The sequence below is a fragment of the Mirounga angustirostris genome, unplaced genomic scaffold (assembly GCF_029215605.1).
Source record: "Mirounga angustirostris isolate CCGP_5_RB_7025 unplaced genomic scaffold, mMirAng1.0.hap1 SCAF_1, whole genome shotgun sequence".
Lineage (NCBI taxonomy): Eukaryota > Metazoa > Chordata > Mammalia > Carnivora > Phocidae > Mirounga > Mirounga angustirostris.
The window spans coordinates 208131632-208156394 of NW_026991709.1; the positions used below are offsets into that span (position 1 = coordinate 208131632).

At 56.0% G+C, this 24763-nt stretch overlaps 1 protein-coding gene across 14 annotated transcripts in view; it reads right to left on the reverse strand.

Annotated features, from left to right (window-relative positions):
• The window catches only part of DNM2 (dynamin 2), an 85897-nt gene that overhangs the window by 38327 nt on the left and 22807 nt on the right, over positions 1-24763 (reverse strand). For all 14 annotated transcript variants that reach the window (XM_064571070.1, XM_064571039.1, XM_064571062.1 and 11 more), the window contains exons 2-5: positions 15511-15584; positions 3995-4144; positions 2651-2854; positions 40-138 (exon numbers count right to left, since the gene is read on the reverse strand). In XM_064571070.1, the coding sequence (XP_064427140.1) occupies positions 40-138; positions 2651-2854; positions 3995-4144; positions 15511-15584 (527 nt within the window). The remainder of the gene's footprint in view (positions 1-39; positions 139-2650; positions 2855-3994; positions 4145-15510; positions 15585-24763) is intronic.

The window sequence follows — 24763 nt, forward strand, 5'->3', positions numbered from 1 at the left end:
ACCGCCCTCCATGGCTCCCAGCTCCCCGCCCAACCGCACCTCTTCTCAAGGGGAGCAGCTTGTTCTCCAGGATGTCCCTGGCGTCAGTGCCTTCGTCCATCAGGTCGAGCTTGGTGATGACGCCGATGGTCCGCAGGCCTGAAAGAGCCCAGAGGTCAGAGGATGCCGTGAGGGAGGAGCCTGGGCTGGCAGCCTGGGGAGGGGGGATCTCCACTTCCAAGCTGTGAGACCTGGGACAAGCTATAACGTCACCTGCCTGGACCCCAGTTTCCCTCATGTCAAGTGAAGACAACAGCCACACCAATCTCAGAGGGTTGCCCATGAAGATAAACTGGCTTGTGACAAACATGCAATCAGTAAATACTGGCCACCGTCATTGTCATTCCTGTGACCTGCGACAGTGTCTTGCTGCCACAGTGTCAGGGGAAGACCTCATGAAAACTCAAAATCCAGGCTCAGTCTCCATGCTGTGCTCTCTGACTGACCCGCAAAGTCCCAACATCATACGCAAAACCACGGCGACTGTTTCTAGGGTTACCTTGCACCTGAATGGCCAAAATTCCACTCTGGAAACCACCTCATCGGATTCCTCCTGTCCCCAGGTCACCTCGAATCAAGGGAACCCTCCTAGCAAAGCTGCTCACCTACAGATCAGCTGGCCCTGGTGGGCCTGCGGATCCTCTGTGATAGCGCGCACGCGCGCGTGCATGCGTGTGTGTACGTGTGCATATGTGTGACACACAGGAAGCCCAGGGAGATCTCTAGAGGGTGCTAAGGGGGGCTTCGTGGGGCTGAGAGTTGTGCTCTCCCTGGTGCTCTTGCCTGTTCATATCTGGCTGTGAGGTGCCATCACCTTTTTGGAGGGTGAAGGGGCCACAGCTGTGAATACCCACAAAGCTTGTGCCAGGCAGGGAGGGGAGAGGCAGAGGGGGGGGGGGACTGGGGAGGAGGCCTGGAGGCCTGGACTCTACCGGAAATGCTGCATTTCACTGGAGGATCATTTATGAACAAAGAAGAGGTGAGAGTGGCCAGCTAGGTGGATGCTGTGCACATGCGTCCCGATGGTAACAGGGAAACACACACACACAGTGTACAGAAAAATAAGGAAAGATCACCGCATTTTTTAAAATGTGAGTTTACACGGGAGAACAAACTATGAGAGGCTATTTCTGAGGCGTGGCCACTGGTATCTCTGTAGGGGAAGGGGAGCGGTCGCTTCTTAGATTCTGTGTTTTATAACGGTGACATTTTGGGGGTAATAATTATGAACACTTCCAAAGCCAGAAAAAGAGCCAACATTGAGTTTACAAGTGTAACTGAACCCACGCCCATTTCCTTACCACCCGATCAAGCCTCTGTGGCATCTCTGTCACAATCATGCTCTATCCATGGGACTGGACCGGGGGCACGGGGAGCCTGTGGGGGGCCCACGGATAGGTGAGGCCTTTCCTGGGAGACCATGCCTGGGATGACCACGGGGACACAGCGTGTCCTTCTCGGGACAAAGATACTCGGAGCACCGCCCTCGACTCTGAAAAGCTCACAGTCCAGCGTGTGAAAGGGCCATCAGCTCCCATCCCTCCACTGGCCGTCCTCGGGCCGGACTGGGGACCAGAAGCCAGGGAGCGGAGCGCCAGAGCCCGTCTTTCCCCAGCTCCTCCCTGGTCCCCGACTCCCTCCGAACCACCATGGAATCAGGCAGTCAGAGGCATTTTGCAAATCGTATTTCAGTGTGTGTCCCACTCCACAACCACCAACACATGCAGGACACACCCAGCTCCCCACGGCAGCCACCAAGGCCCCTTGGACGGTCGCACCCCCTCCACGTCGTCTCCTCTGCCCCAGCCACAATGGCCTCCTCACCATGTTCTGGGCACCCCAGGCTCAAATCCGGCCCAGCCTATTTAGCATCACTGGCCATTTTCCTGGATTTTGCCTCTTTTCATCATTCATCATTCTGGTCTTGCCTGAAACCTCACATCTTCAGTGGCCTCTGACCCCCACACCCCCAACCCCAGCCACTCTCAAAGGGTTGGATTTTCCTCCAGTGCTTACTTCTGGCTGAAACTGCCCCACCTGCTTATTTTCTTACTGTTTTCTGTCTCCCTCCCTGGAACATCAACTCACCAGTGGCAGGGGCCCTGTCAACTTTGTCCCCTGCAGGGTCCCCAAGGCCAAAACAGAGCCTGGCATGTATCAGGTACTTAACTGACAGGTACTTAATAAATGGCCCAAGGAAAAGTTTGACCCGGAATGCCCCGAGCCAGAGACGCCACAGTCCCCACTGATCCCTACTGCCCCATCTGGCTTCACTAACTCATCAACCTTTTACCTTCTCTGCCTGGCCCCTGAGCGGTTACAGGGACATCTCTAGTCCTCTCAGCAGCTCTATAGGCTAGGATTGCTGTTGCCATTTTGACTGAGGGGGACCAAGCTGAGGAGAAACGCCCAACTGCCACACAACAGCCTCCCAGGGGCAGCCCTCCGGCACTGCTGGTCCCCACGGGAGATGCTGTATCCCAGGAGGGCCTTTTCCTAGGGGTCATATGCCAAAGAGAACACCAGTGACCTGGAATCAAGGATGCTGGGCAAGTTGCCATGCATCCAGGCCCTCGGGAGAGGAACGGCTACGGTAGGGCTCAGTGGTTACCTTGTGGGTCGACCTCCTTGGCCAGCTTGAGAGCGTCCGAGTTGGCCAGGTCCATGTTGGCAGGGGTGACGGCGAGAATGAGGCTGCTCTCCCGGCTGATGAACTGCAGGATCATGTCCTTGATCTGGTACTCGATATCTGGGGGCTGGTCCCCCACAGGCACCTTGGTGATACCCGGGAGGTCGATGAGGGTCAGGTTCAACACTGAGAGGGAAACCAGAGGGAAAGGTCATCAGAGACAGAGGAGGGGAGGCAGGCACGGCCCCACAGCTACCCAGCCCACTTCCCCAAGTGCTGGGAGGGGTCTGCCTGCAGGATTCCTCCTGCCCTCCAACCAGATCACACCTTTGGATCCAGCAGCTCCTCTTCGAGGGCCCCCTCCTACAGACAGCCTCTCTCTATTGCAGTGATACAGTTTTAAATCGGGACATTTGCATTGGCAGCCTGGAATTGCTCTCAGTGGCTAAATAAATTTTGGCCCATCAATTCAGCCATGACCAAAGGCTGCTGTTTACCAATGTTTACCATAAAAACAAAAAGATGATACTCCGATAAGAGACACACTCTGAGATGTATTCATACAAAGAAGAGGCATTTTATATTATGCTACAACTTGAATAAAAGCGGTGAAACACACAAGCATGATATACACACAAACATGTTCATAACTGACTCAGGAGTGAGAATATAAAATATGTTCGTAATACTGAGGGCAGCGTAGGTTTTTGCTCTATACCCTTTCATAATATTTGTATTTTTGTGCTGTGTACAGGCATCATTTATTCAAAAATAAATCAATTTTAAAACTCCAAGAACTCATGCTGAGGAGTTCAGAGTCTGCTAGAAAATTCTCCAAATGCCATTTGAGTTAGCAATCTATGCCCCGGGGCCACAAGTTGTACTTGGTGGCAGGCGGTGCTAGGTAAATGATGGGAGTTTTTTTTAATCAGAACATTTTACAGAGAAGACTGGCTATCTGGCTCCTCTGTAAGGCCCGGAAGACCTGGTTACCCTGGGCTGGTGTCACTATGTGGCCGCCGTGACCTGGGAACTACACCATGGCCACCCCTTTCCACAGGGGCATACAGCTGCGATTTGCCCCAGTCCCCACCACTCCCAACAGTCTTTCCAGCATGCTGTGTTTCCTGAGAGCTGAGACTGATTTCTCAGTACCACATTCCTATCAAAAAATGGGAAGACAGAGATCAAGAGGGCTGTGTGCGTGTGAAGAAAAATGGAAGGGGTCATATTTTTTGTGAGAGTGTGGCCACCCCACCCGTGAGTGGCACAGAGTCGGCTCCCCTCTGCCCCGACACCCAAAGGGTCTGCGCCTGTGCTGCCTACCGTGGGGCGAGTAGACCCGCAGGTTGATGGGCACTGGGGAGATGCCTTTGTTGGTCCCCGTGACCCTGTCAGTCTCCGCTTCGATCTCCTGCCGGACTTCATCAAAGTCTGTAAACTTTTTGGACTTACAGTGCAAAAACTCAGCATATTCTGAAAAAGGAAGAAAGATGCTCAAAATGAGAAAGAGAAGTAGTCTCGCTTGCGGGCAGGGAGCTGATGGCCTTCTGGGACAGGTGTCTTGTCAAGCAGAGAAAGCGAAGAATCAGTCACAGTGGCTCCAGGAATTTGGGGAGCCACAGATTCATCCTCGCAGAAAATATCTGCAGGGGGCGCTCCTACAGCCGAGCCCCCTTCCGGACCTCAGGGAATTCCTCAGGGAACAAAACCAGCAAAGATCCTGTCCCCTGGGGGGAACAGAAACTCTCGTGAAGTATTTTGCGAAACGAAACGTCATGACGCGCTATGAGAAAAGCAAAACAAAACAAAACAACCAACAGGTGGGTGTAACCAGCACTTGTCACTTTTGGATGAACAGGACACAAGGGGAAATACGGGCATGCGTCACCGGACAGCAGGTGGCGTACGTGTGAGGGAGCTGCTTCCTCGGTGTTACCCGTGAGACTGAGTCCAGAGTTGTGACACAGAAACCCCCTTGCTGTGGGTCAAAGGAGATGCAAGCCGCTGTCCTAGTGGGATCCTGAGCTGCCAGCACTGTCCAGCTCGCCAAGATCCCAGACGCGCGCCCTTGGGGCCCATCTGTCCTTCCTCCCCGAGCGTGTGCACAGGATGGGGAACAGGGCGCAGCTGCTGGCCTCATCAAAGCCCGTCTGGCTCTCCTCACCTTCTGGCTGTTCCCAGGGCCCCCCACCTAGACACGAACCCCTCAGGAGAACCGCTTTCTGGGCAGGGCCTGAAGTGGGCAGAGGAGGCCTCTTCACGCCTTCTGAGCCAAGTGACTAACGGTGAGTGCTGGGCCCATTAGATACGGGATAAAGCAAGAATAAACTATGTTTGTCCTCAGATGTAGGGACTGAGCCTACAGGTGTTTGCTGTATAATTCCTCAACTTTTCCATATGTTCCAATTTTTGTGGTAAATATTGGGAAGGGGAGACCCCGTAGGCTCAGAAACCACGGCTCAGCAGTGATGCTACAAAGAAAATGGAAGTCAGACACGCTGGCAAACAGCCCAAAGCACTGCACCACTACAGAGGCAGAGATGCATGCAGCCGTGTCATCTCTAAGAGGAAAGAACGAGACGTCGCCTTGATGTCCACCAGGAGGAGACCTGGCTACACAAATCCCAGCACAGACACACCATCAGCTGCCTCAAAAGAGAGGATGGAGATGGAGCCTGACAGAGGAGGCCCAGCAGCTCTAGAATCTCCACTCAGACGCAGAGCGAGGCAGAAAGAAATGAGGGCGAAGAGGTTCGCCATCCCATCACTGCGACCTAACCAGCCGGGGCCAACACGCAGCCCCTGCTGGCTCCAGCCAAGCCCCGTGGGTGCTCCCACGTGTCCCTCAAGAGCGAGCCCCTTAGCAGCTGGCATCTGTGCCACAGATGAGGAACCTGAGGCCCACACAGGGGAAGTGACTTGGCCCAAGCTCAGTGGTGCAGCTGGGATTCCGACTTCACATCTGTCTCCAGGTAGTGGCTCTCAGGTCACGTGGCCTTTGTGAGGCCCCTGGCAGGCTCGTAACCTCTCTGGACCTCTGCTTCGGGGGCCCGGGGGACTCTGTGGGCTCAGATCACTGAGGGCACTGGCCGCCTGGGGACAGGGGCAACGAGGACACCACCAGCATGGGCACCCCCACCCCACCCCCATCAGCTGACCCAGTTCCCAAGGACAGTCACGCTCAAGCCCTCCACAGGGACAAGAGGAAATGCTTGGCTGCTCTTCCGGCAGCAGCCTCCAAAAATGGAACAGTCCCCCAACCCCCCCACAGCATACCTCAGTTCTCATCCGGCTCACGGCCCGGGGCTCAGCACCCGCAAGAGACCATCCCCCTCCCAGGAATGCAACCACAGGATGCAGGCCCTCTCCCTCGTAGACTGGGCCCTGCCAGGCCTGGTACCTGGAAGGCCCACCCCCACCCCTTGCTCCTCTAGGGCCTGCCTGCTTGTTGCCTCTCCCAGGGAGCCTTCCTAAACCCCATGCCACCTGACACCTCATCCTGCATCTTGGGCCTCCTCCCCTCCTCAGAGCCAGGACCTGCTGGCCATGACCCCTGGAGTCCAGCGGGCACTGGCCATCTCCCTTTCTGCCAACTCCTTCATCTGCAGGATGTGCAGATGGTGCCAGAAAGCCACAGCTTCTTTTTTTTTTTTTTAGATTTTATTTATTTGACAGAGAGAGACACAGCGAGAGAGGGAACACAAGCAGGGGGAGTGGGAGAGGGATAAGCAGGCTTCCCGCAGAGCAGGGAGCCCGATATGGGACTCGATCCCAGGACCCTGGGATCATGACCTGAGCCGAAGGCAGTCGCTTAACCAACTGAGCCACCCAGGCGCCCAAGCCACAGCTTCTTACCCCGGGAGTGGTGGGCAGCAGAAACCCCACCCTCTGTGCCCAAGAGGAAGGTTCAGGAGCCTGCCAGGCCCATCCCTCACTGCCCACTTTACTGGGCTCCTTGTCACTTTGAAACCATGTGCTAGATTCCAGGGTTGATACTAACCTTCAAAAGCTTCCACAAAGCCTTCTTTCCCCGCACAGCACTGACCCTCTTAAAGCCAGACCTTGGCCCTCCTTTCCTCAGAACCCTCCATGGCTCCCAACTCACCACTTCCCCAGAGCCCTATAAAACTTCCTTCTCCCCAGCTTTTTTTTTTTTTTAAAGATTTTATTTATTTATTTGACAGAGAGAGACAAAGCGAGAGAAGGAACACAAGCAGGGGGAGTGGGAGAGGGAGAAGCAGGCTTTCCGCAGAGCAGGGAGCCTGACGTGGGGCTCGATCCCAGGACCCTGAGATCATGACCTGAGCTGAAGGCAGACGTGTAATGACAGAGCCACCCAGGCGCCCCATTCTCCCCAGCTTCTGACTTCAACTCATTCCCCTCCAGCCAGCCACTTGGGTCTTCTGCCTCAGGGCCTTTGCACTGGCTCTTCTCTCTGCTTATAGGCTCTCTCCCTAACCTCCTTCATGTTTGTTCAAGTGTCAGCTTCTCCACGAGGCCTGTTCTGGCTCCCACCCAAGATGACGAACCTCTTGAGTTCTTCCTTCCCTGCCTTATGACCCTCCCAAGCACTGGCTGCCTTCTAACAACGCTGACCTCCTCCTGTGTTATCTTCTGGGTTCACCCTATGGGGCAGGGATCTGAATCTGCATTGTTCACTCTGTGTCCCTGGGGGCTCCCTCTGGGTATACCTACTGACGTGCTCAATAATTATATGCATGACTGAATGACGATGAGAAAGATAATACAGTCCCTGCTTTGGCTTCTGTAAGGGGGCCCAACTCCAAGGCCACGAAGCTGAATATATGGGAGACTGGACAGGGACGGAGTCTAGCAAGGCCACCTGCTGTTTTTTCCTCTCTCTCTCTCTCTCTCTCGCTCCCCCTCCCTCCCTCCTTCCTTCCCAAGATCTTGACACCAAAGGCCCAGTCCTGAGCTGGGCCCCTGGTCTGACGGGAAGATGGACACTGCCCAAGCGTGTCACAGCAGGTGCCACAGACACTCCAAAGAGACGCAACACAGCAGAAGCCAGGGGTGGGGACCCCCTGGAGGGGCTAACCTGCCGGAGTCCAGCCCCAGCCCACCCCAGGACGAGGGAGGCAGGCCAGGGCAGCGGTGGGCAGAGAGCCCGTGCCTGCACCATCTCTCTGAGGTGGCGACTTTCCCCCATTGCCTGAGGACGCGCTGGGCCCAGGGGTCCTGGGAAGGAGGGGAGCCTCCCAAGGGCCAGGTCGGCCTCTGCGCCAGTCTCCCTGTGAAGAGAACAGAAACCTGAGAAATAAGACGGGAGGGGCTTTGCCTGGGGCTCCACAGCCCTGTACATGCTGGAATGCCGATGATTTTTTAATGATCCCCTGTCGCAAAGAATAAGTCAGAGGCCTGAGGGCTAAGCTCAGAGCCTGTGATGCCTGGAGACTCTCTCTCAACTCGTTCCCAGCAGCCAAAGTTGAGTCCCCCACAGCAGAGCTGCACCCTGCTGTCCCCAGCCCAGCTGCCGAGTTCCTAACTCTCCCCTGCTGGTGCACAGCAAACAAGGCCAGTGCGGCCAGTCCCTGAGCCCTGGGGCGGCCCTGACAGCCCCACCCCCACCCCCACCGGCCCGCCGAGCCGGGCCCTCCCCTGGGAGGAAGGGCAGCCCCAGGGTTTCCACAGGACCCAGCCCAGGGCCTGGCGCACACCAGGAATGAAGCAATCACCTGGGCCCTTGTCCAGCACTCATGCTGCTGACCCAGAGGCGCCAGCCACCCTCTGCCACCGCACAGCCTCCCACCCGCATCCTAACTGTGGGGCACTGAGTGCACTCGCAGCTGTTTCCTAGAAAGACGTTCTGCCCTCCTTCCAGGACTTGTTCCCTCATCTCCTTCAGGTCTCAGCTTGAAGCGGTCCTCGGTGGGGAGGCCCACCTTGACCACTGGGGATCCAGCAGATGCCCTGCCGCCTGGCCCCTCCCTCCACGGCCTGACACGCCATGTGCTCAGGTGTCCCCCTGCGAAGGCCGGAGCTGCAAGAGAGCAGGCTTCGTTTTGGTCACTGCTCTCTCCGGTGCCTGGTAGCTAGGAGGTCCTTAATAAAAATTACTGAGTCATCAGGTGCCGCAGCCTAGGACGACATCACCCTGAGTCCCAAGTGGGTCCCCGTTGTGCTAAGCAGCCAATCCCTAGTTTGGGCATCTCCCAGGCCCTTCGAGAAGGTGTCCTCAGAAGGGAGATGACAAGTGCGTGCCGCCATGCCACCTTCGGGGTAATGAGCCACCCAAGGCACCAGGAAACAGCCCCAAGTCAGTGGCCGCAGTTCCCTCAGGCCTGGTTTCCCGAGAAGGTTTTGGGCCCTCCTGTTTCAAAGGAGCTGGAGGAGGCCCACAGGACAGAAGGCACCCTCCCTATCCCGCAGGCAGAGCCGGTGACAGACCCCGCCGAAATTCTACTGGAACAACCAGCCTTCAGCCTAGCCCCTCCGGCCTGGAAAGGGTGAGGCAGGAGCCACAACATCATGTGGGGAGGTGACAGGAAGGAGAGAGAGAGGTGGGCATGTCTAGCCACGCCCAGGTCAGAGTTCCAGCCCCTCTCTCAGTGCCTCAGTTCCCCTACAAGGAAATGGGACAACACTGAACACAGCTGTGGGGCTGCTAGGAAATCAAACGCCATCGCGCTGGGCCCACAGGAAGCACACAAATAGCTTAGCTGCTAGTCAGGGAAATGCACAAGGCTGGCCTTGGTGTATCGGGGCCTTTTTTTTTTTTTTTTTTTGAGAGAGGGAGCATGTGCCTGCGTGAATGAGTGGGGTGGGGGGGAGGGGCAGAGGGAGAGGGAGAAGGAGGGAAACAATCTCAAGCCGACTCCGAGCCAATGCACAGCCCAACTTGGAGCTTGATCCCATGACCCTGAGCCAAAATCAAGAGGCACACACTTCACCGACTGAGCCACCCAGGCGCTCCGGGGTCTCAGGGCTTTGCATGGAGGAACCCTGCCCTGGTCTGCATGGACATTTCCCATCCTTACCCCATTCTCAACCCAGCGTGAAGTGGAACACCAGGGCTGACTCCTGGCAGCAGGAGGTGGAGTCTGCCTTCCCCCAACCTGGCACAGCAGGCATGCTCACCTGGGACGGGAGGCCATACTTGGGGACTCAAATATACCTGGGAGACCCTGAGTACCCCATGATCAAAGGGGTCCAATCAAGAGGAACTTTGCAGAGGCTTTAGCCAACCAAGAAGAGGCAAAGCATGTGGCACCCCCCAAGCTTGCTTGGTCCTCAGGCTCCCTCTGATTTGAGACAAGTCGTGCAGACCTCCCATTCTAGGACACACCACCACCAGGAAGGTGTGCTATTGTGATTTATAGTAAGAAATACATATTTGTATTTCTCCCCTCCATTTTTTTTTTAAATATTCTTTTTTTTTTTTTAAGATTTTTATTTATTTATTGAGAGAGACAGTGATAGAGAGAGAGCATGAGAGGGGGAGAGTCAGAGGGAGAGGCAGACTCCCCGCCGAGCAGGGAGCCCGATGCGGGACTCGATCCCGGGACTCCAGGATCATGAACCGAGCCGAAGGCAGTCGCTTAACCAACTGAGCCACCCAGGTGCCCCCTTCCTTCCATTTTTGACACAGAGCTCCTAGAATCCTTGGAAAGCCCTAAGTGATAAGAGCAATAAAGGTGTCTTAACATTCCTAATAAGCCCCTTTCAGAAACCACACATCAGTTTAAGCTAATGAGGAGACTTTTGGAAAGCACTTAGGATGGGAGTTGTTTGCCAGGGGACCAATTTATGTAATTAGAGGGTTGCAGCTTTTAGCCCCTCCCTATCCACCCCCACGGTGGAGAGGGCCATAGGTTGAATCCATCCCCAGTGGCTAATTTAATCAATCATGCCTATGTGATGAGGCCCCATCAAAATCCCAAAAGGATGGGGCTCAGAGAGCTTCCTGGCTGGTGAGCACAAGGAGGTGCTAGGAGAGGGGCGCCCCTTCCCCACACCCTGCCCTATGCCTCTTTTCCCTCTGGCTGCTCCTGAGTTCTATCCTTTTTATATTAACCACTGATCTAGGAAGTAAACAGTTTCCCGGAGCTCCGTGAGCCGCTCCAGTAAATTCAGTGAACCTGAGGGGAGGGCCCTGGGAACCTGAGATCTATAGCCAGGGGTGAGAAGCACAGGGGACATCCTGGACTCGTGACTGGCGGTGGGGGTGGAGGGCGACAGTCTGGTGGGACGGAGCCCTTATCCTGGGGGGTCTGACGCTATGTCCAGGCGGGCGGGCAGTGTGGGAACGGAGGTGACTGTAGGCCGCTCAGTCAATGTCCACTGAGAACTGGAGAACTGCTTGGTAGTGTGGGAAAAACCCCACATACACGGAGAAAGTGACAGCCCCAGCTGGCATCCCGGCCAGCCCCCCCCCCCCGCCCCCCCGCCTGACTCGCACCAGCTCCTGGCTCTGTTTCCTCACCAAGACACAAGGCCCATGCCCCGAGCGCTGCAGTGTCTTCCAGCTTTATAGAGAAGGCCCTGCCAGGGCCAGGCTCATGGGGAAAGGTGCCGGAGAAAGCAGCTGATGACCCCACCCGCCTTCCACCAGGAGAGAAGAGGCAGCGCAGCGGCCCACAGAGCACGCTCAGTACCTGGCTAATGCTGACGGAGCACCCGCCGGGGTCCGGCCCTGTGCTGGGCACCAGAGAGCGGCGGACAAGGCACATCAGTGTCCCTGCCCTCTGGCACTGACTTTCGGGGCAGGGGAGAAACCATTAAGAAAATATAAAAACGGGATGAGATTACGTGATACGTGCTGTGGAGGAACTAAGGCAGCTGTGATGGGGCGGCGGGGGGGCAGGAGGGCATTGGGGCTTACACTCAGGAAAGGAGGAGGACAAGGACAAGGAAGGTGGGCAGGGTGTTCCAGGGAGGGAGCACAGTGAGGGCCAAGGCCTGGAGGCGTGAATGAATGAGCTGAGAGCTGACCTTGAGGATGAGCGATGAGGGAAGATGCTGCAGCTAGGGACCAGGAGGAGGTGAGGTCCCAGAGGCCAGCAAGGACCTGTTGGGGTCATAAGGCTTTGAGAAGGAAGCTGGGAGCCAAGCCCTGCCATCCCCTCGCTGGCCCCTGAGAACACCAGCCAAGGTCAAGGGAAGGGAGGCTCAGCAGGCCACATTCCACACAAGAACAGTCCCCAGCACGCAGGGTTTACCAGGCCAAGGGAGGTTCCCAGGGAGGAGCAGGGTTCACCCATGAGCCGTCAAACTTCCTGGTGGCTGTAGTTTTAGGTAACTATTTTTTTTTAAGATTTTATTTTTAAGTAATCTCTACACCCAATGTGGGGCTCGCATCGCATGCTCTACTAAGCCGGCCAGGCGCCCCATGTGGTCTTAGGTAATTTTTAAACTAAGCAGATTAAAAGTAATGGCTCACCAAGACCAGTCTGGACCAGAAAAGCCAGGCATCACTGGGTGTCACAGACATCAGAGAGGAGGACTGAGGCCCAGCCACAGAGCCACATCGTGGGACTCCAGACCCCACAGGAGGCGGCAGCCACACCAAAGCCACATGGCGTGCCAGGGCCACAAGGGAGGTACCACTATCACCCCCATATTACAGATGAGGAAGCTGAGACACAGAGAGGGAGGTCACTTGTCCCAGGCCCCAGACACTAGGGGTAGCTGCCTGGCTCCAGAGTCAGCTGGACAAAAGTCTACTCTCTAGAAACAATGCAGCCCCACATAGCCCCTCCACCAATCACATGTCCCCCACTAAACTTAGCCTCCTCCCTCTTATTAGTGGGATGTCCTGCCTCCCACCCAGTTAGGGCACCTCTGCTGTTCATCGCCCTGGACCCCCCCCACCTCTAGGTCACTCTAGACTGCCCTTCACCCCCACAGCACTGCCCTGGGCCAGACCTCACCACCTCTTGCCTGGTTCGAGGCTAACCTCTCCCTGGCCTCCCTGCCTATCCTTCCACAGGGCAGCCAGTGGGCTGAGCAGGTCTCTCCTCACCCGTGTGCTCTTTGGGCTCTCATGCCTAATCCCCCACCAGACTGCCAGGCCATGTCACCTGCCTCCTGACCCTCCCCCGCCAGCCTCACTTCACAGCTTCGCACATGCTGTTGCCCCTGCCCAAAATGTTCTCCCTGGGCCCCCGGCCCAAAGTAAATCCAACGGCCAATATACTGTCCCACACCCCCAATCCTTGCCCCTCTCAGCCTGACCACAGCATCTCCTGTCTGCCACCCACGCTGCCTCCCTGGCATCCGGCTGAGGTCCAGCAGGGCACGCATCTGCTGGCAGCAAGAAGAGACGGGAAATGCCACAGTCAGGTGGGGGAGGAGGAGTATGTGTGCTGGGACACGGCAAGGGCCACTACCATATGGGACACCTGGGCCTCACTTCCCATCTCCACTGCCAGCCCAACAGGATCCAACCACAATTCTATCTCCACGGCTACCACCTTGTCCCCACCTGCCCCCAGGCACCACTCCCACCTCTTCTGGTCCCCTGCCCCAGGCGGGCTCCTGTGGTCTCTCTTTCACCAGCAGCCACAGGATCTGGTCAAGTGACACCTGGGCCTAAGGGTGCACCCCACCAAGTGGGTTTAGATTCGGCCTCTCATGATGATGCTCCTGTGTGCTCTTGGGCAAGTGGCTTCATCTCTGGAAGCCCCAGTTCCCTCCTCTGTATAGTGGGGATGATGGGAACGGAGACCCCAGCATTAGTCCAGGTTAGGCACTAGGCTAATATGCACCCTCAGAGCTTCTGTCTTCAGTGCTCTTCAGTCTGCCACTCTCTGCTGGAAGGGAGCTCCCCCTTCCCTGACACCCCAACACACCTGTCAGCCTTGGCTCCAGCATCGCTTCTTCAAAGAAGCCCCAGGATGCCCCACCCTCTAGGATGAAGTTAGTCACTCTCCCCTCTCCACACACACTCCAATCTGGTGGGGGCCAGGCCTGCCAGTCTCTCCCCCGGCCTCCCCCTTCTGTCCCCTGGCACCAACGGGAATGCCAGGTGGGCAGGTGGTGGCAGCAGCCTTGGTCCCGTCACTGCTGTGCCCTGGGCCTGGACCAGCCTGTAGCATGCACTACGTGCTCAGTGGACCACAGCTGGTGACGGCCACCGTGGAGGTGATGGGATAGCCCTCCCGCCATGACACAGCCTGCCACCTTCCGGTGCAGAACGCCAGCAGACCTGTTCTCCCAGCAGGCCATCCCGAGCAGGCCGGCAGAAAGCACACAAGCACAGCCCCTGAGTCAGCACCACGCAGGGAGGCCCTGCAGTGTGCCAGGCACTGTGCTACGGCTCGGACGTACTGAATAATGTGGTCTTCATGGCAACCGCCACAGTCAGCGCTATTATTAACTTCACTGTCCAGACAGGAAACACATCGTGAGCGGCAGTCCCTCCCCAGGGGCCATGAGGCCAGTAAGCTGCAGAGTCACGATCTGAACCCGGGCAGCCTTAGCGCTCAGGGCTGACCCACCAGGGCAGAAGCTTTCCCCGCGTGGCCAGGGGCCAGAAGCACGCACATCAGCATCAGCTGGGAACTCATTAAAAATGCATATCCTCAGCCCCCACCCCGTACCAACCGGCTGAATGGAAAGCGGAAACCCACTGGGCCATGCCTTCCTTACGTGACTCTCTGACCCACTGTCATCTGAAACCCCCGGCTCTGCGGCTGCCAGTCTTGGCCCAGCTGATTGGGACACCTAAATCCACAGGAAGCAGCCCACTGGCTCGCCTGTGGCCTAGGACAGGGCAGAGCTCACAAAGAGGAGGTGCGGGCCAATCGGCTACCACCTCTCACTGGAGCCACGCCCCCTCGCAAGTGGGCTGGGCGGAGTCAGAAGAGGAAGATGAGAGCACGTGACTGGGGCACAGCGCGGGGGGGGGGGGGGGGCTGAGCTCTGACTCAGCTGATGTCCACCCAGGTTGATGCCCATTCAGATCGGGTGCCAAGTGCGAAGGCAGGTGGCCGGCTAAGCTTCAGTTTGCCCGTAAAATGGGGGCGTGTCAGCTGCCTTCCTAGGACAGGTGTGTCTAACCGGGCCGTGCGGGGAGCCTGGCGCCCTGTGGATGCTGAACCCACAAAGGCTGATATTCCAGGTCAGCGGGGAAAGCAGCATGAGGCCACTCGGGGCTCTGGAGGGAGGAGAGGCCGTGCCCCCAAGAGCTGCCCTGTCCCCTTCCAGCTTCTGACCCGAGATGCTTTCCAAGGAGGCCTCAGTGGGTTTTATGCTGGAAGACATGCCCACCTCATGCCAGACTTGGCCCAGCTGATTGGACACCGAAGGGAAGACAGAAAAAAATCTACACGTGGGCCATTCCATATTCAATGGATGGGCCTCTTCCCAAGCCAATGTCGTCATCAAAACGGACATGACAACCGAGTGAGTGTAGGAGGGGACTGATCAGAGCAGCTGGAAAACTAGCTAGGGAAGATATCTGGGGGGACAACTGGCAACATACCCATGGACTGGCATCAGATACCATGCAGGAACGATTACTTTTCTTGGGTGTGGCTGTGAATGTAGGAAGGTGTCCTTAGTGCAAGGGGAGGCTCCCTGAAACATTCTGGGTTGACGTGTCACAACGTCTGCTACTGATTTTGAAACCGTTCAGCAAACTGTGTTATCCACAACATTGCAAACAAACATGGCACTTAGCAGCCTGGTCACAATGAAGGGCACGAGGGGTGGGTGTTCACCGAACTGTGCTTCGGCTGTGCTACACACGTGGAGACCATGAATTCAAGCCCAAATGACAGCCCAAGACCCCGGACACCGCCATCGGCCCCCTCACTCCTGCCAGGCGCTGCGTCCACGCTCATTTCCTGCTACAGCAGCGAGCTGTCCCACTGTACCTGTTTTTGAGAAGATGAGCTGCAGAATGAGAGGCCGCCGGGTCACGATTCCTGAACCTCGGGGAAGGAAGTCCCTGTGGGAGGGGAAAAGGACAGAAGTTACTCACGCGGCTGGCCTGCGGGGCAGGAAGTGTGACCACACATGTGGAGCAATCCCGTCTTGCAACTGGGGCAACATCAGCAAAGACACCAGTCCCAGCCAGGCACTGGGGAACGCTCTGACCTTGGAGGGTCCTGAGGCCACAAGGGGCAGAGGAGGGACTGGAATGAAGGTTGCCGTTGAATGGTACCGTTTCCCTCTGGCTGGCTGTGCTCCAGCCCCAGCCTGCCCAAAGAGCCCTTTCACGGACAGATATCTGAACAATCTCCTCACACCTCAAAGAGATCAGTGCATTTCCTACATACATGTTATAAATTAATATAATGCCATATGTATGATAAAAAGATGAAATAAAATGTGATGTGTTTCATGTCCCCAAAAGACAAATCGATATAAGCAGGAAGTGGATCAGTGCTTACCCAGGGGTGGGAAACGAGGAGGGAGATTTCTGGGGTGCTGGACACATTCTAAAACTGGACTATAGTGGTCAACTTACTACTATTTACTGTAAATTTACTAAAAATATCACTGCATTTGAAATGGGTAGATTTCCTAATACATAAACATCCCTCAATAAAGCCATTAAATAAAAAAAATATATCCTGTGTATTTCACTACGGAAATACTCAGGCACCACTTGCACCTGTTTACACTAACACATGTGGATTCATGCAAAGTAGGATGACCAGAAGGCACTCTGGACCAGTGAGAAAGGAAAGCCAAAGACCAGGGATCCAGGGCACCGAAGTAGAAGGGGCATTTTCAGAGATCATTAAAGCCATGCAAAGAATTCTTGTCTTGTCTCATGTAAAATGGAGAAAGGTTCTAGGTTCAGAGAATTTCAAACAAGGTTTGCACCTAGATAAATGTTTAGATCATCTGCAATTTGTGCAGGACACAGGACAACTGGTACAGGGCATCCCAGCTGGGATGGTTAGAGAAGGCCCCTCTGAGAAGGGGAAACAAGTGAGCTACATGCAGGGGTACAGAACGGGCAGGGCGGGGAGACAGCAAGGAGGCCCCCAGCTCACCAGGCCCTAATGTCAGTTCTCACCATGGCCCTTGCCAGAGAGCAAAGCCACTTCACGGCAGATGCCAGACTCTCCCAGGGACAGGGCAGGCCTGCTGCTGGCTGCTAACCTCTCAAGCACCACATACGGCCTTGACCCTGGCCATCCCAGAGCCCCAGGCCCCCTGGCTCAGAGGCAAAGACCTGAGAAGCAGGGACAGGAGGCCCCTCGCACATCAGAGGCATGGCATCCTGGAAACCATCAGCGCCAGCTCTCCAACACACAATCAGCGACAGGAGCGGTGACAGTGTGTACGTCCTTCGCCAGAATCTCCCACTCCGCCTCTTCAACGCAACCGAACGGGTCCATGACCGAACAATACAGAAGCATGGGAATGCATCCCTCCCACCGGTCTATGTGCCCCCCACCCCATGCTGTGTGTGTGACTGACAGAGGTTCCTTTTCACCACTGACCCGTGTTCGCTGGCATGGATGGGCCACAGTTTGCTCATCGGTTCTCTCATTGGTGGGACACCTGGGGTCTTTCCAGTTCGGGGTCATTACAAATGCAGCTGCTATGAACATCTGCACACATGTGTCTGGTAGACACATGCCCCCGTTTCTCCTGCTGAGTCAGAGGGCAGACCTGAACAGGCAGAACTAGTCTCTGCAGATAGAAATCAGAGCAGTTGGTTCCCTTTGGAGAACTGATTAGAAGGGGCATGAGGAACTTTCTGGAATGACAACATTCTCTATCTTGATCTGTCTGGTGGTTTCCTAAGTGTATGCATTTATTTAAAAAAAAAAAAAAACAGGGGTGCCTGAGTGGCTCAGTCGTTAAGCGTCTGCCTTCGGCTCGGGTCGTGATCCCGGGGTCCTGGGATCGAGCCCCGCCTTGGGCTCCCTGCTCAGAGGGAAGCCTGCTTCTCCCTCTCCCACTCCCACTGCTTGTGTTCCCTCTCTCGCTGTGTCTCTCTCTGTCAAATAAATAAATAAAATCTTTAAAAACATTTTAAAAATTAAATTTAAAAAATTAAAAAACAAACAAGGTCACTAGGCATCAGGGAGTGGTGGGAATGTGGACTGAAATTCATGGGGTCTGGCCTCTGACCCCAGGTCACCCGGCCTCTGGGCCCACACATCTGACTCAAAAGCCACTGGCATCTCCCCAGCCCGGGCCAAGCCTTCGGCCACTGGTATTGGCACATGCTGTCCTGTGACTGTTCTGGGCGTGGCTGGGGGGCCAGGCACCATGAGCACAATGGTAACACCACAGACAACAATGAGAGCCTCAGCAAAACACGAAGAGGACCAGGACCAGCACACTGCCCAAGAGAACCCTGAGAGCTCTGGGCACATGCAGGGAAGGTGGCTTTCTGGGGCTGGAACTTGATGGGGAGTGGGAGGGATGACTGGGTGCAGCCTGGGCAAAGGAGGTACGGCCTGAGTGGGAGAAGGCTGAAGGACGAGGCTGGGCAGGTGCACGCGGCCTCGCACCCCAGGCCGGGAGCACCAGGAGCCCTGGTATTCCTCCAATTGTGTTTTCCAGAAGTTCTCAGACTGCTAAGTGGAAAGAGCAGCAACACCTACCTGCAGCCTGGACAGTCCCCCCGCAAAAGCAACTCCCCAGAAATTTCCAAGAGGCTCGGTGAGGAGGGGCCTGTCTGGCTGTGCCCCCAGGTCCACTCAGAGGGTTTTCTTTTCTTTTTTTTTTTTTTTAAGATTTATTTATTTATTTGAGAGAGCGAGAATGAGAGAGAGTACATGAGAGGGGGGAGGGTCAGAGGGAGAAGCAGGCTCCTCGCCAAGCAGGGAGCCCGATGCGGGACTCGATCCAGGGACTCCAGGATCGTGACCTGATGCCCACCCAGGTTGATGCCCATCCAGATCGGGTGCCAAGTGCGAAGGCAAACAGGCACTCCCATGACTCACCCCCCCCGCCACAGCTCTGGCTCAAATGACACCTCCCTAGGGAGACTTCCCACCCTCGCTCACAGCTCCACCCCCCACCCCACATCCCTCCCACCTTCATTTTTTCCCTCATCACTAACACTCCAAGCCACTCATCTGCTTACCCACCCCTCCCTGCCACGCAGCTCCCCAGGACAGGGTCTCAGGTCTATTTCGTTCCCTGGCACAGAGTCAGGGTTCAATAAGTGTTAGCCATGATCATTTCTGCACCAGACCCAGGCCTGGTCCCAGGATCCTCCTCCCAGGTTACCTACGGTTATCTTTCTAAAGCAAAGGCCAGGGATCCAAGCTTCCCTCCTGAAGAACTCACACGATCCATCCCACATTTGACAGGATCCTCTACCTGTCCATCCCCCCACCCCCACCCCACCCCTGCATCCTCCACCTCTGGGATTTCCGCAGTTCTGGCTTCCACCCTCTGCAGGATCTGTTCCCTCTGCCAGGAAACTCCTCCCCACAGGCACTGCCCACCTATGCGTGGGCAGATGCCATGGCATGCACCCCTCCCTCCCAAATGCACACCCCTTCTCACTCCCACAACATGGCCTTCAACGTAAGTCCAGTCCTGTGACAGCATATGACATTACCTGGCCTGGTCACTACTGGATCTCCAGCACCTAGAATAGTGCCTGGCATACAGCAGGTGCTCATTAAATGTTTGGTGAGTGGCGAGGAGGAATACAGACTCGAGCCAGAGAGCCTGGGTTCAAAGCCCAGCCCTTCCCCCCATGAGCTGTGTGGTCCTGGGCAGGTATCCACCTTCTCTGGGCCCTGGCATGGCCGTCCACCAGATGAGGGGATGCCACTCATCCTTCAGAGAAGATCCCGCTGGCCGCCTGACCTGCACAAGTCACTTCACCCTCTTGGAGCCTCAGTTTCCAAGCCCTAAAATGGGCCACCTCTCCCTAGAAAGTAATGAGGGCTCCCAGGGGAAAGGTGGTAGGGAACAGGGAGGGTAAGGCACAACAGGGGGGGCAGATCAGAAGCCCTAGCTGTTTGCTTACTGTTGTCTGAACAGAGCCTAAGATCCCACCAGGACCCCTTGGCTTCCAGCCCCCCACATGGGTGGGGATGTCTACCTGAGGGAACAATGGAGGCTTAAAACCCAGGCTGACAAGTGGACAGGTGGAGGCCTTCCCAGGGGAGGGAAGAAAATAGATAAGCCAGCAGAGGATGAGTCAGAGCTGGTAAGTGCCCAGGTCACCCGTCACCTGGGCAGCATGATGGCAGGAGGCCCAGCAAGTGCCCTAGGCTGGGATCCCTTCCTCATCACCATATCCTCATGGAGGGGGGCGTCACTCAAAGCCTCAGTGTGACCAGGAGACCTCAGCACAACACCAGCCGCGGGAAGAGCCCTCAGCAGGCGGCCCATGCCCCAGGGACCTGTTTGTACCCAGCTCACTCTCTCAGGCTGTCAAGAGCCCAGATAAGGAGCACTGGCTGCCCCCCTAGCCCAGCTCTAACCCAGTCTTCGGCAACATCTCAGCAAACCCTCTAGCAACACCAAAAGAATGACACCCGGGCCAATACCCCCATTTCCCAGATAGGCAGACTGAGGCTCAGAGTTTCAGGACGTGCCCAGGCAACTCAGTGAGGAAGGAGTAGAGCTGTGATGGGAACACAGGTGGGATATCAATGAGGCAGACCCCCAATCACCCCCACACACCCCAGGGCCTCCTTTGTGGTTTTGCTAGAACAGAGGCACAGATCATCGCTTGGCCTCTGGAGCCTCACCATCCAGTCCACGTGCCCCACCGCTCCCCACCCAGTCCCTGCCTCATTACCACCGATCTGGACGCCATCCAACAGTAACCATTGGTCACCCAGAGCCCAGCCCACACTCAGTGGCCCCAGGCAGGTGCCACTGTGTCCTTGGGGTCACCACAAGGGGCAGGCAGGCTGACTCGGACTGCAGACACAGGGCTCCTCCCACCCTTCACTGCCCACCCCACCCTGCAGCAAGTCCTGCGGGCCCCACCTGCAGATGGAGCATGAACTGGCCCACTTCTCTGCACATCCAAGGCCATCACGCAGGCCATCCCTGCTTGCCTGGGCCAGTGCAGCTGCTGCCTCTAGGGCTTCCCACCCTCACCCCCAGAGTGGCCAGCCATAGGGTGCCTGTGGATGCCACATCAGAGCATGTCCCCCCTCTGCTCAGAGGCTTCCCAAGGCTCCCACCTCCCTCGGGGTAAAACCCCAAGTCCTCGCTGAGGCCCACAAGGCCCTGCACAACCTGCCCAGTCACTCCCGGCCCTCCCCCTTACTCACTCAGCTCCTGCTATACTGTTCTCTGCCATGTTCCCCCAAAACAGGTAGGGTCCTGCCTCAGGGCCTTTGCACTGGCTACTCCCTCAGCCTACAAATCTCTCCCTGCAATACCCACAGGGCCAACTAGCAACTCCTCTCCTGTACCCACTGCCCGGCACCCCCCGAATATGAAGCAGGTCCTGCTCTGTTATATGCCATCCAGCTTCTCAATTCTTCTCACAACTGGCATCTTCCAGTTTACTGATTTGTTCATATGGCTATGGTCTGTCCCTTCCCTCCCACCCACCCACCCATTAGAGCGGCAGCCTCATGGGAGCAGGGTCCTCTGCCTGGCATGTTCTCCAGTTTCTCCTCAGCTCTCAATAGCCAGCCAGGCATGAGGCAGGTGACCAATGTTTGTGGGATGAAGGACCAAACCTGCCATTGTCCAATGAGACTGAGGCTCAGATGAGGGTGGGTGGACTTGTTGACTTTCACAATCCACTCCAGGTGCCACCCCTTCACAAATCCCCAGCAGGCTCCTTCCTGCACAACAGTCCTGCAGGGTCCAGAGCCGGCCCCGCCCTTGGCTCTCAGCCCTAGGGTCACCTGCTCCAAGGTCTCATCTGGAGGCCAGGCCAGGAGCAGAAGCAGGAAGTGGCCCATGGAGACGAGTAGCTGTGGCTCTTGGGCCTCTCAGACCTGAGCTGGAATCTGGGCACTGCCAATTCTTTTCTGGACTATCTGTGCAGGTCTAGTCACCTTTCTGTGCCTCAGTTTCCCCATTTGTTAAGTGGGGGATAATGTCACCTGCCTCAGATGGTAGTTGGAAGGATTTGCAAAGTTCTTACCATGGTGCCCAAAAGAGACCATTTGCCCTATATAGTCAATGGAAAACTGGACATGATGTGAATCAGACCATGACCCTCCTCTGCTCCAAAGGGCTCCTGATGGCGTCCAATTGCCCTGTCACCTCCCTACCCTCACCCCTACCCTCACTCACTCCCTCAAGCACACTGCTGGTCAAGGTACAGCAAACAGGCCAAACCTACTTCTGCTGCAGGGCCTTTGCACGTGCTGATCGTCTGCCTGGAATGACCATCTCCTCTGAGCCTTTCCACAATCCTGGCTTCCTCTGGTCACTCAGGACTCAATCCAGATGTCAACTCTTTTGAGAGGCTTAACTGTCCCCTACTGACTCCCCTGCCCCACGTCACCGTTTTCATTCTCCTCAGTGGGTCTGCAAGGATGGCCTCTCCCTGCAGCAGCGCTTTCCAGAGTGAAATCTGTTAACCACCTAGATGTCCACCAGCCTGGAATTGGCTAATCAATCTTGGAACTGGCCCAGGAGGCAATCCAGGCCGCAGTGCTGAAAGCAAAGTGTGATGCACAGAACAGACTGCATTCTCCAAACCTTTTTTTTTTTTAATGCCTGTGCACATTTCCTGCCTGTGTGGGGACAACAAACTTGGAGGGGACACCTGAGCCCTTGATGGAAGTCAAGTACGGAATGCAAATGGAAAAACTTTGTTTTAACAGTTCCCAACATGACTTGAATTTCGGTCTTCCATAACTTTTTTATAACTTTTATAACGCGTAAATATTAATTTTGGTGGCTCAGTCAGTTAAGCGTCTGCCTTCAGTTTAGGTCATGGTCCCAGGGTCCTGGGATTGAGCCCCGTGCTGGGCTCCCTGCTCGGCGGGGAGCCTGCTTCTCCTGCTCCCTCTGCTGCTCCCCCTGCTTATGCAATCTCTCTCTCTCAAATAAATACATAAAATCTTTAAATATATTATGTGTGTGCATACATATATATAAATTTTTAAGCGCCAAAGCAACCAGTCAGCCAAGCAGCATTTTCCTAGTTGACAGAAAAACCAATGGCAGCTGGGGACCCAAGCTCTTGAGTCTGCCCTCCTGGGGGTCACCTGAGCATCCTCACTGCTCTACCCTGCAGCAGACAGCCTATGTCACGAGGCCACCCCGGCTGCATGCCAGCTGTGTGACCTTGGCAGCAAGGTCACTCACATCCTGGGCCCAGTCTCCTCATCTATAAAATGGGGTGTGGTGGGGACAGGAGAAGACAGTGCAGGTGCCAGGGCGTCAATGAGTCCCCACTGCATCTCTACAGCCTGGTTGGCCACATATGGATCCCTAGTTCTGTGCATGTCACCGCTAGAGGGGCCCAACTGAGCCCAGAGGAAGGATGTTGATAAATAGGCAGGAAAGAAAGCCAAGCAGTGCCCCATCACACTCCCAGCATTCCAGAACCATCCTCCTTGCAGGCTCCTTCTTCAAGTAGGAGAATGGGTGTGTGTCCTCCCCAGGCCCCCTCCCAGATGATGGGGCAAGGAACTGTCCAGACAGTGTCACACAAGACAGGATGACCTTACCGCCCTTTCTTGGGCCATGCCTTCCCCACCCCCGACAGCCGATCTCTCAGCAAATCCTACCTTAAACATAGCCGAAAATATCCCCCCGTTCCCCGTTGGGTCCCAACCCCCTTAGGCTGAGTCCCCTGGGTCACAGCCATGCTCCCCAACCCTCCATGCCCCACTCTTGCCCTGCCCCATGTGTTCCCAGCCTGGCAGCCAGGGATAGCTTTGCAAACCACAAGTCCGATCGTGCTGCCCACATGCTTAAAACCCACCTGTGGCTTCCAGCAAACTTGGGACAAAACCAGCGTCCTCCCCCGCAGCCCACAAGGCCCAATGCCAGTGCCCCACCATCTCCCTGCCATTCTCTGTTGGCTCCCCTGGCTCCCGCCTCCAGGCCCCGCTAACATGTGACATCAGGCTGGATGGCACCTGCCGGGAGAGGTCCCCTGAGTGCTTCCCCAGGCGGGGCTCTGTCCCATCTCCATGCTTCCTTCCCGCATACTGGTCCCCATTCTAAACTGTCTGCTTTGTTCACGGTCTGTTCCCCCATACCCAGCACCGTGCCCGGCACTCGACAGGTGCTGAGGAGGGCACTGCGAGAGGGGCTGGCATCTCCTGGGTCCACACAACGCAGCACTGAGCTGAGCTCTGTGCAGAGTCTTCACTCCACCTCCACAGGGGCTCTCACCAACCCCACTTCTCAGCTGGGGAAACAAACTAGAGAGGTTTGGTCACCTAGACCAAAGCCACCTAAGCGAACAGCAACCCCTCCCCCCCAACAACAACCAGTGAGGCACCAACCCAACTGGCTTCATTCCCTGTCCCCATCTGCCAGCACCATCCTGGTCACCACACTGGAAACAAAGATGAACTCTGAAGACAGGACAGCCAGTCACAGCTCCCTGTAGGGACAAACTGGCCAGCAGATCATGACAGTGGAGAGCACAGAGGCTGCATGGGGACAGCTCAGCCACAGCCTCAGGCCTTCACTTGCCCAGATCTTGGTTTCTCCATCTATAAGATGGGGATAGTAACCGTGCCCACCCCGTCGGGCTGTCAGCAGGATTAGAAGCCCAGTGCCTGGCACACATAGGGCCCTATTCCACAAGACTGGTTGATAAGGGTGATGGCAGAAAGGGAGACCTTCCTTGGCACCTCAAGGAGGACCCTGGCACAGTCTTTCCTGGCAGACCTGGCAAGATGATTCTCAATCTGCTCCCACTCCAACACAGCAATCCCCTTCTAGGGATCAGCCCTGGGCACAGTAGACACACAGGCCTGTCGCCTTACCCCAAGGCCCTGTCTGGAGGGGAAACTAAAAGCTCATGCAGGAGGGGCGCCTGGGTGGCTCAGGTGGTTAAGCGTCTGCCTTCAGCTCAGGTCATGATCTCAGGATCCTGGGATCGAGCCCCGCATCGGGCTCCCTGCTTGACAGAGAGCCTGCTTCTCCCTCTGCCTCTACTGTTCCTCCTGCTTGTGCTCTCTCCCTCTCTCTGTCAAATAAATAAATAAAATAAAATAAAAATAAAAGCTCATGCAGGAGAGTGAG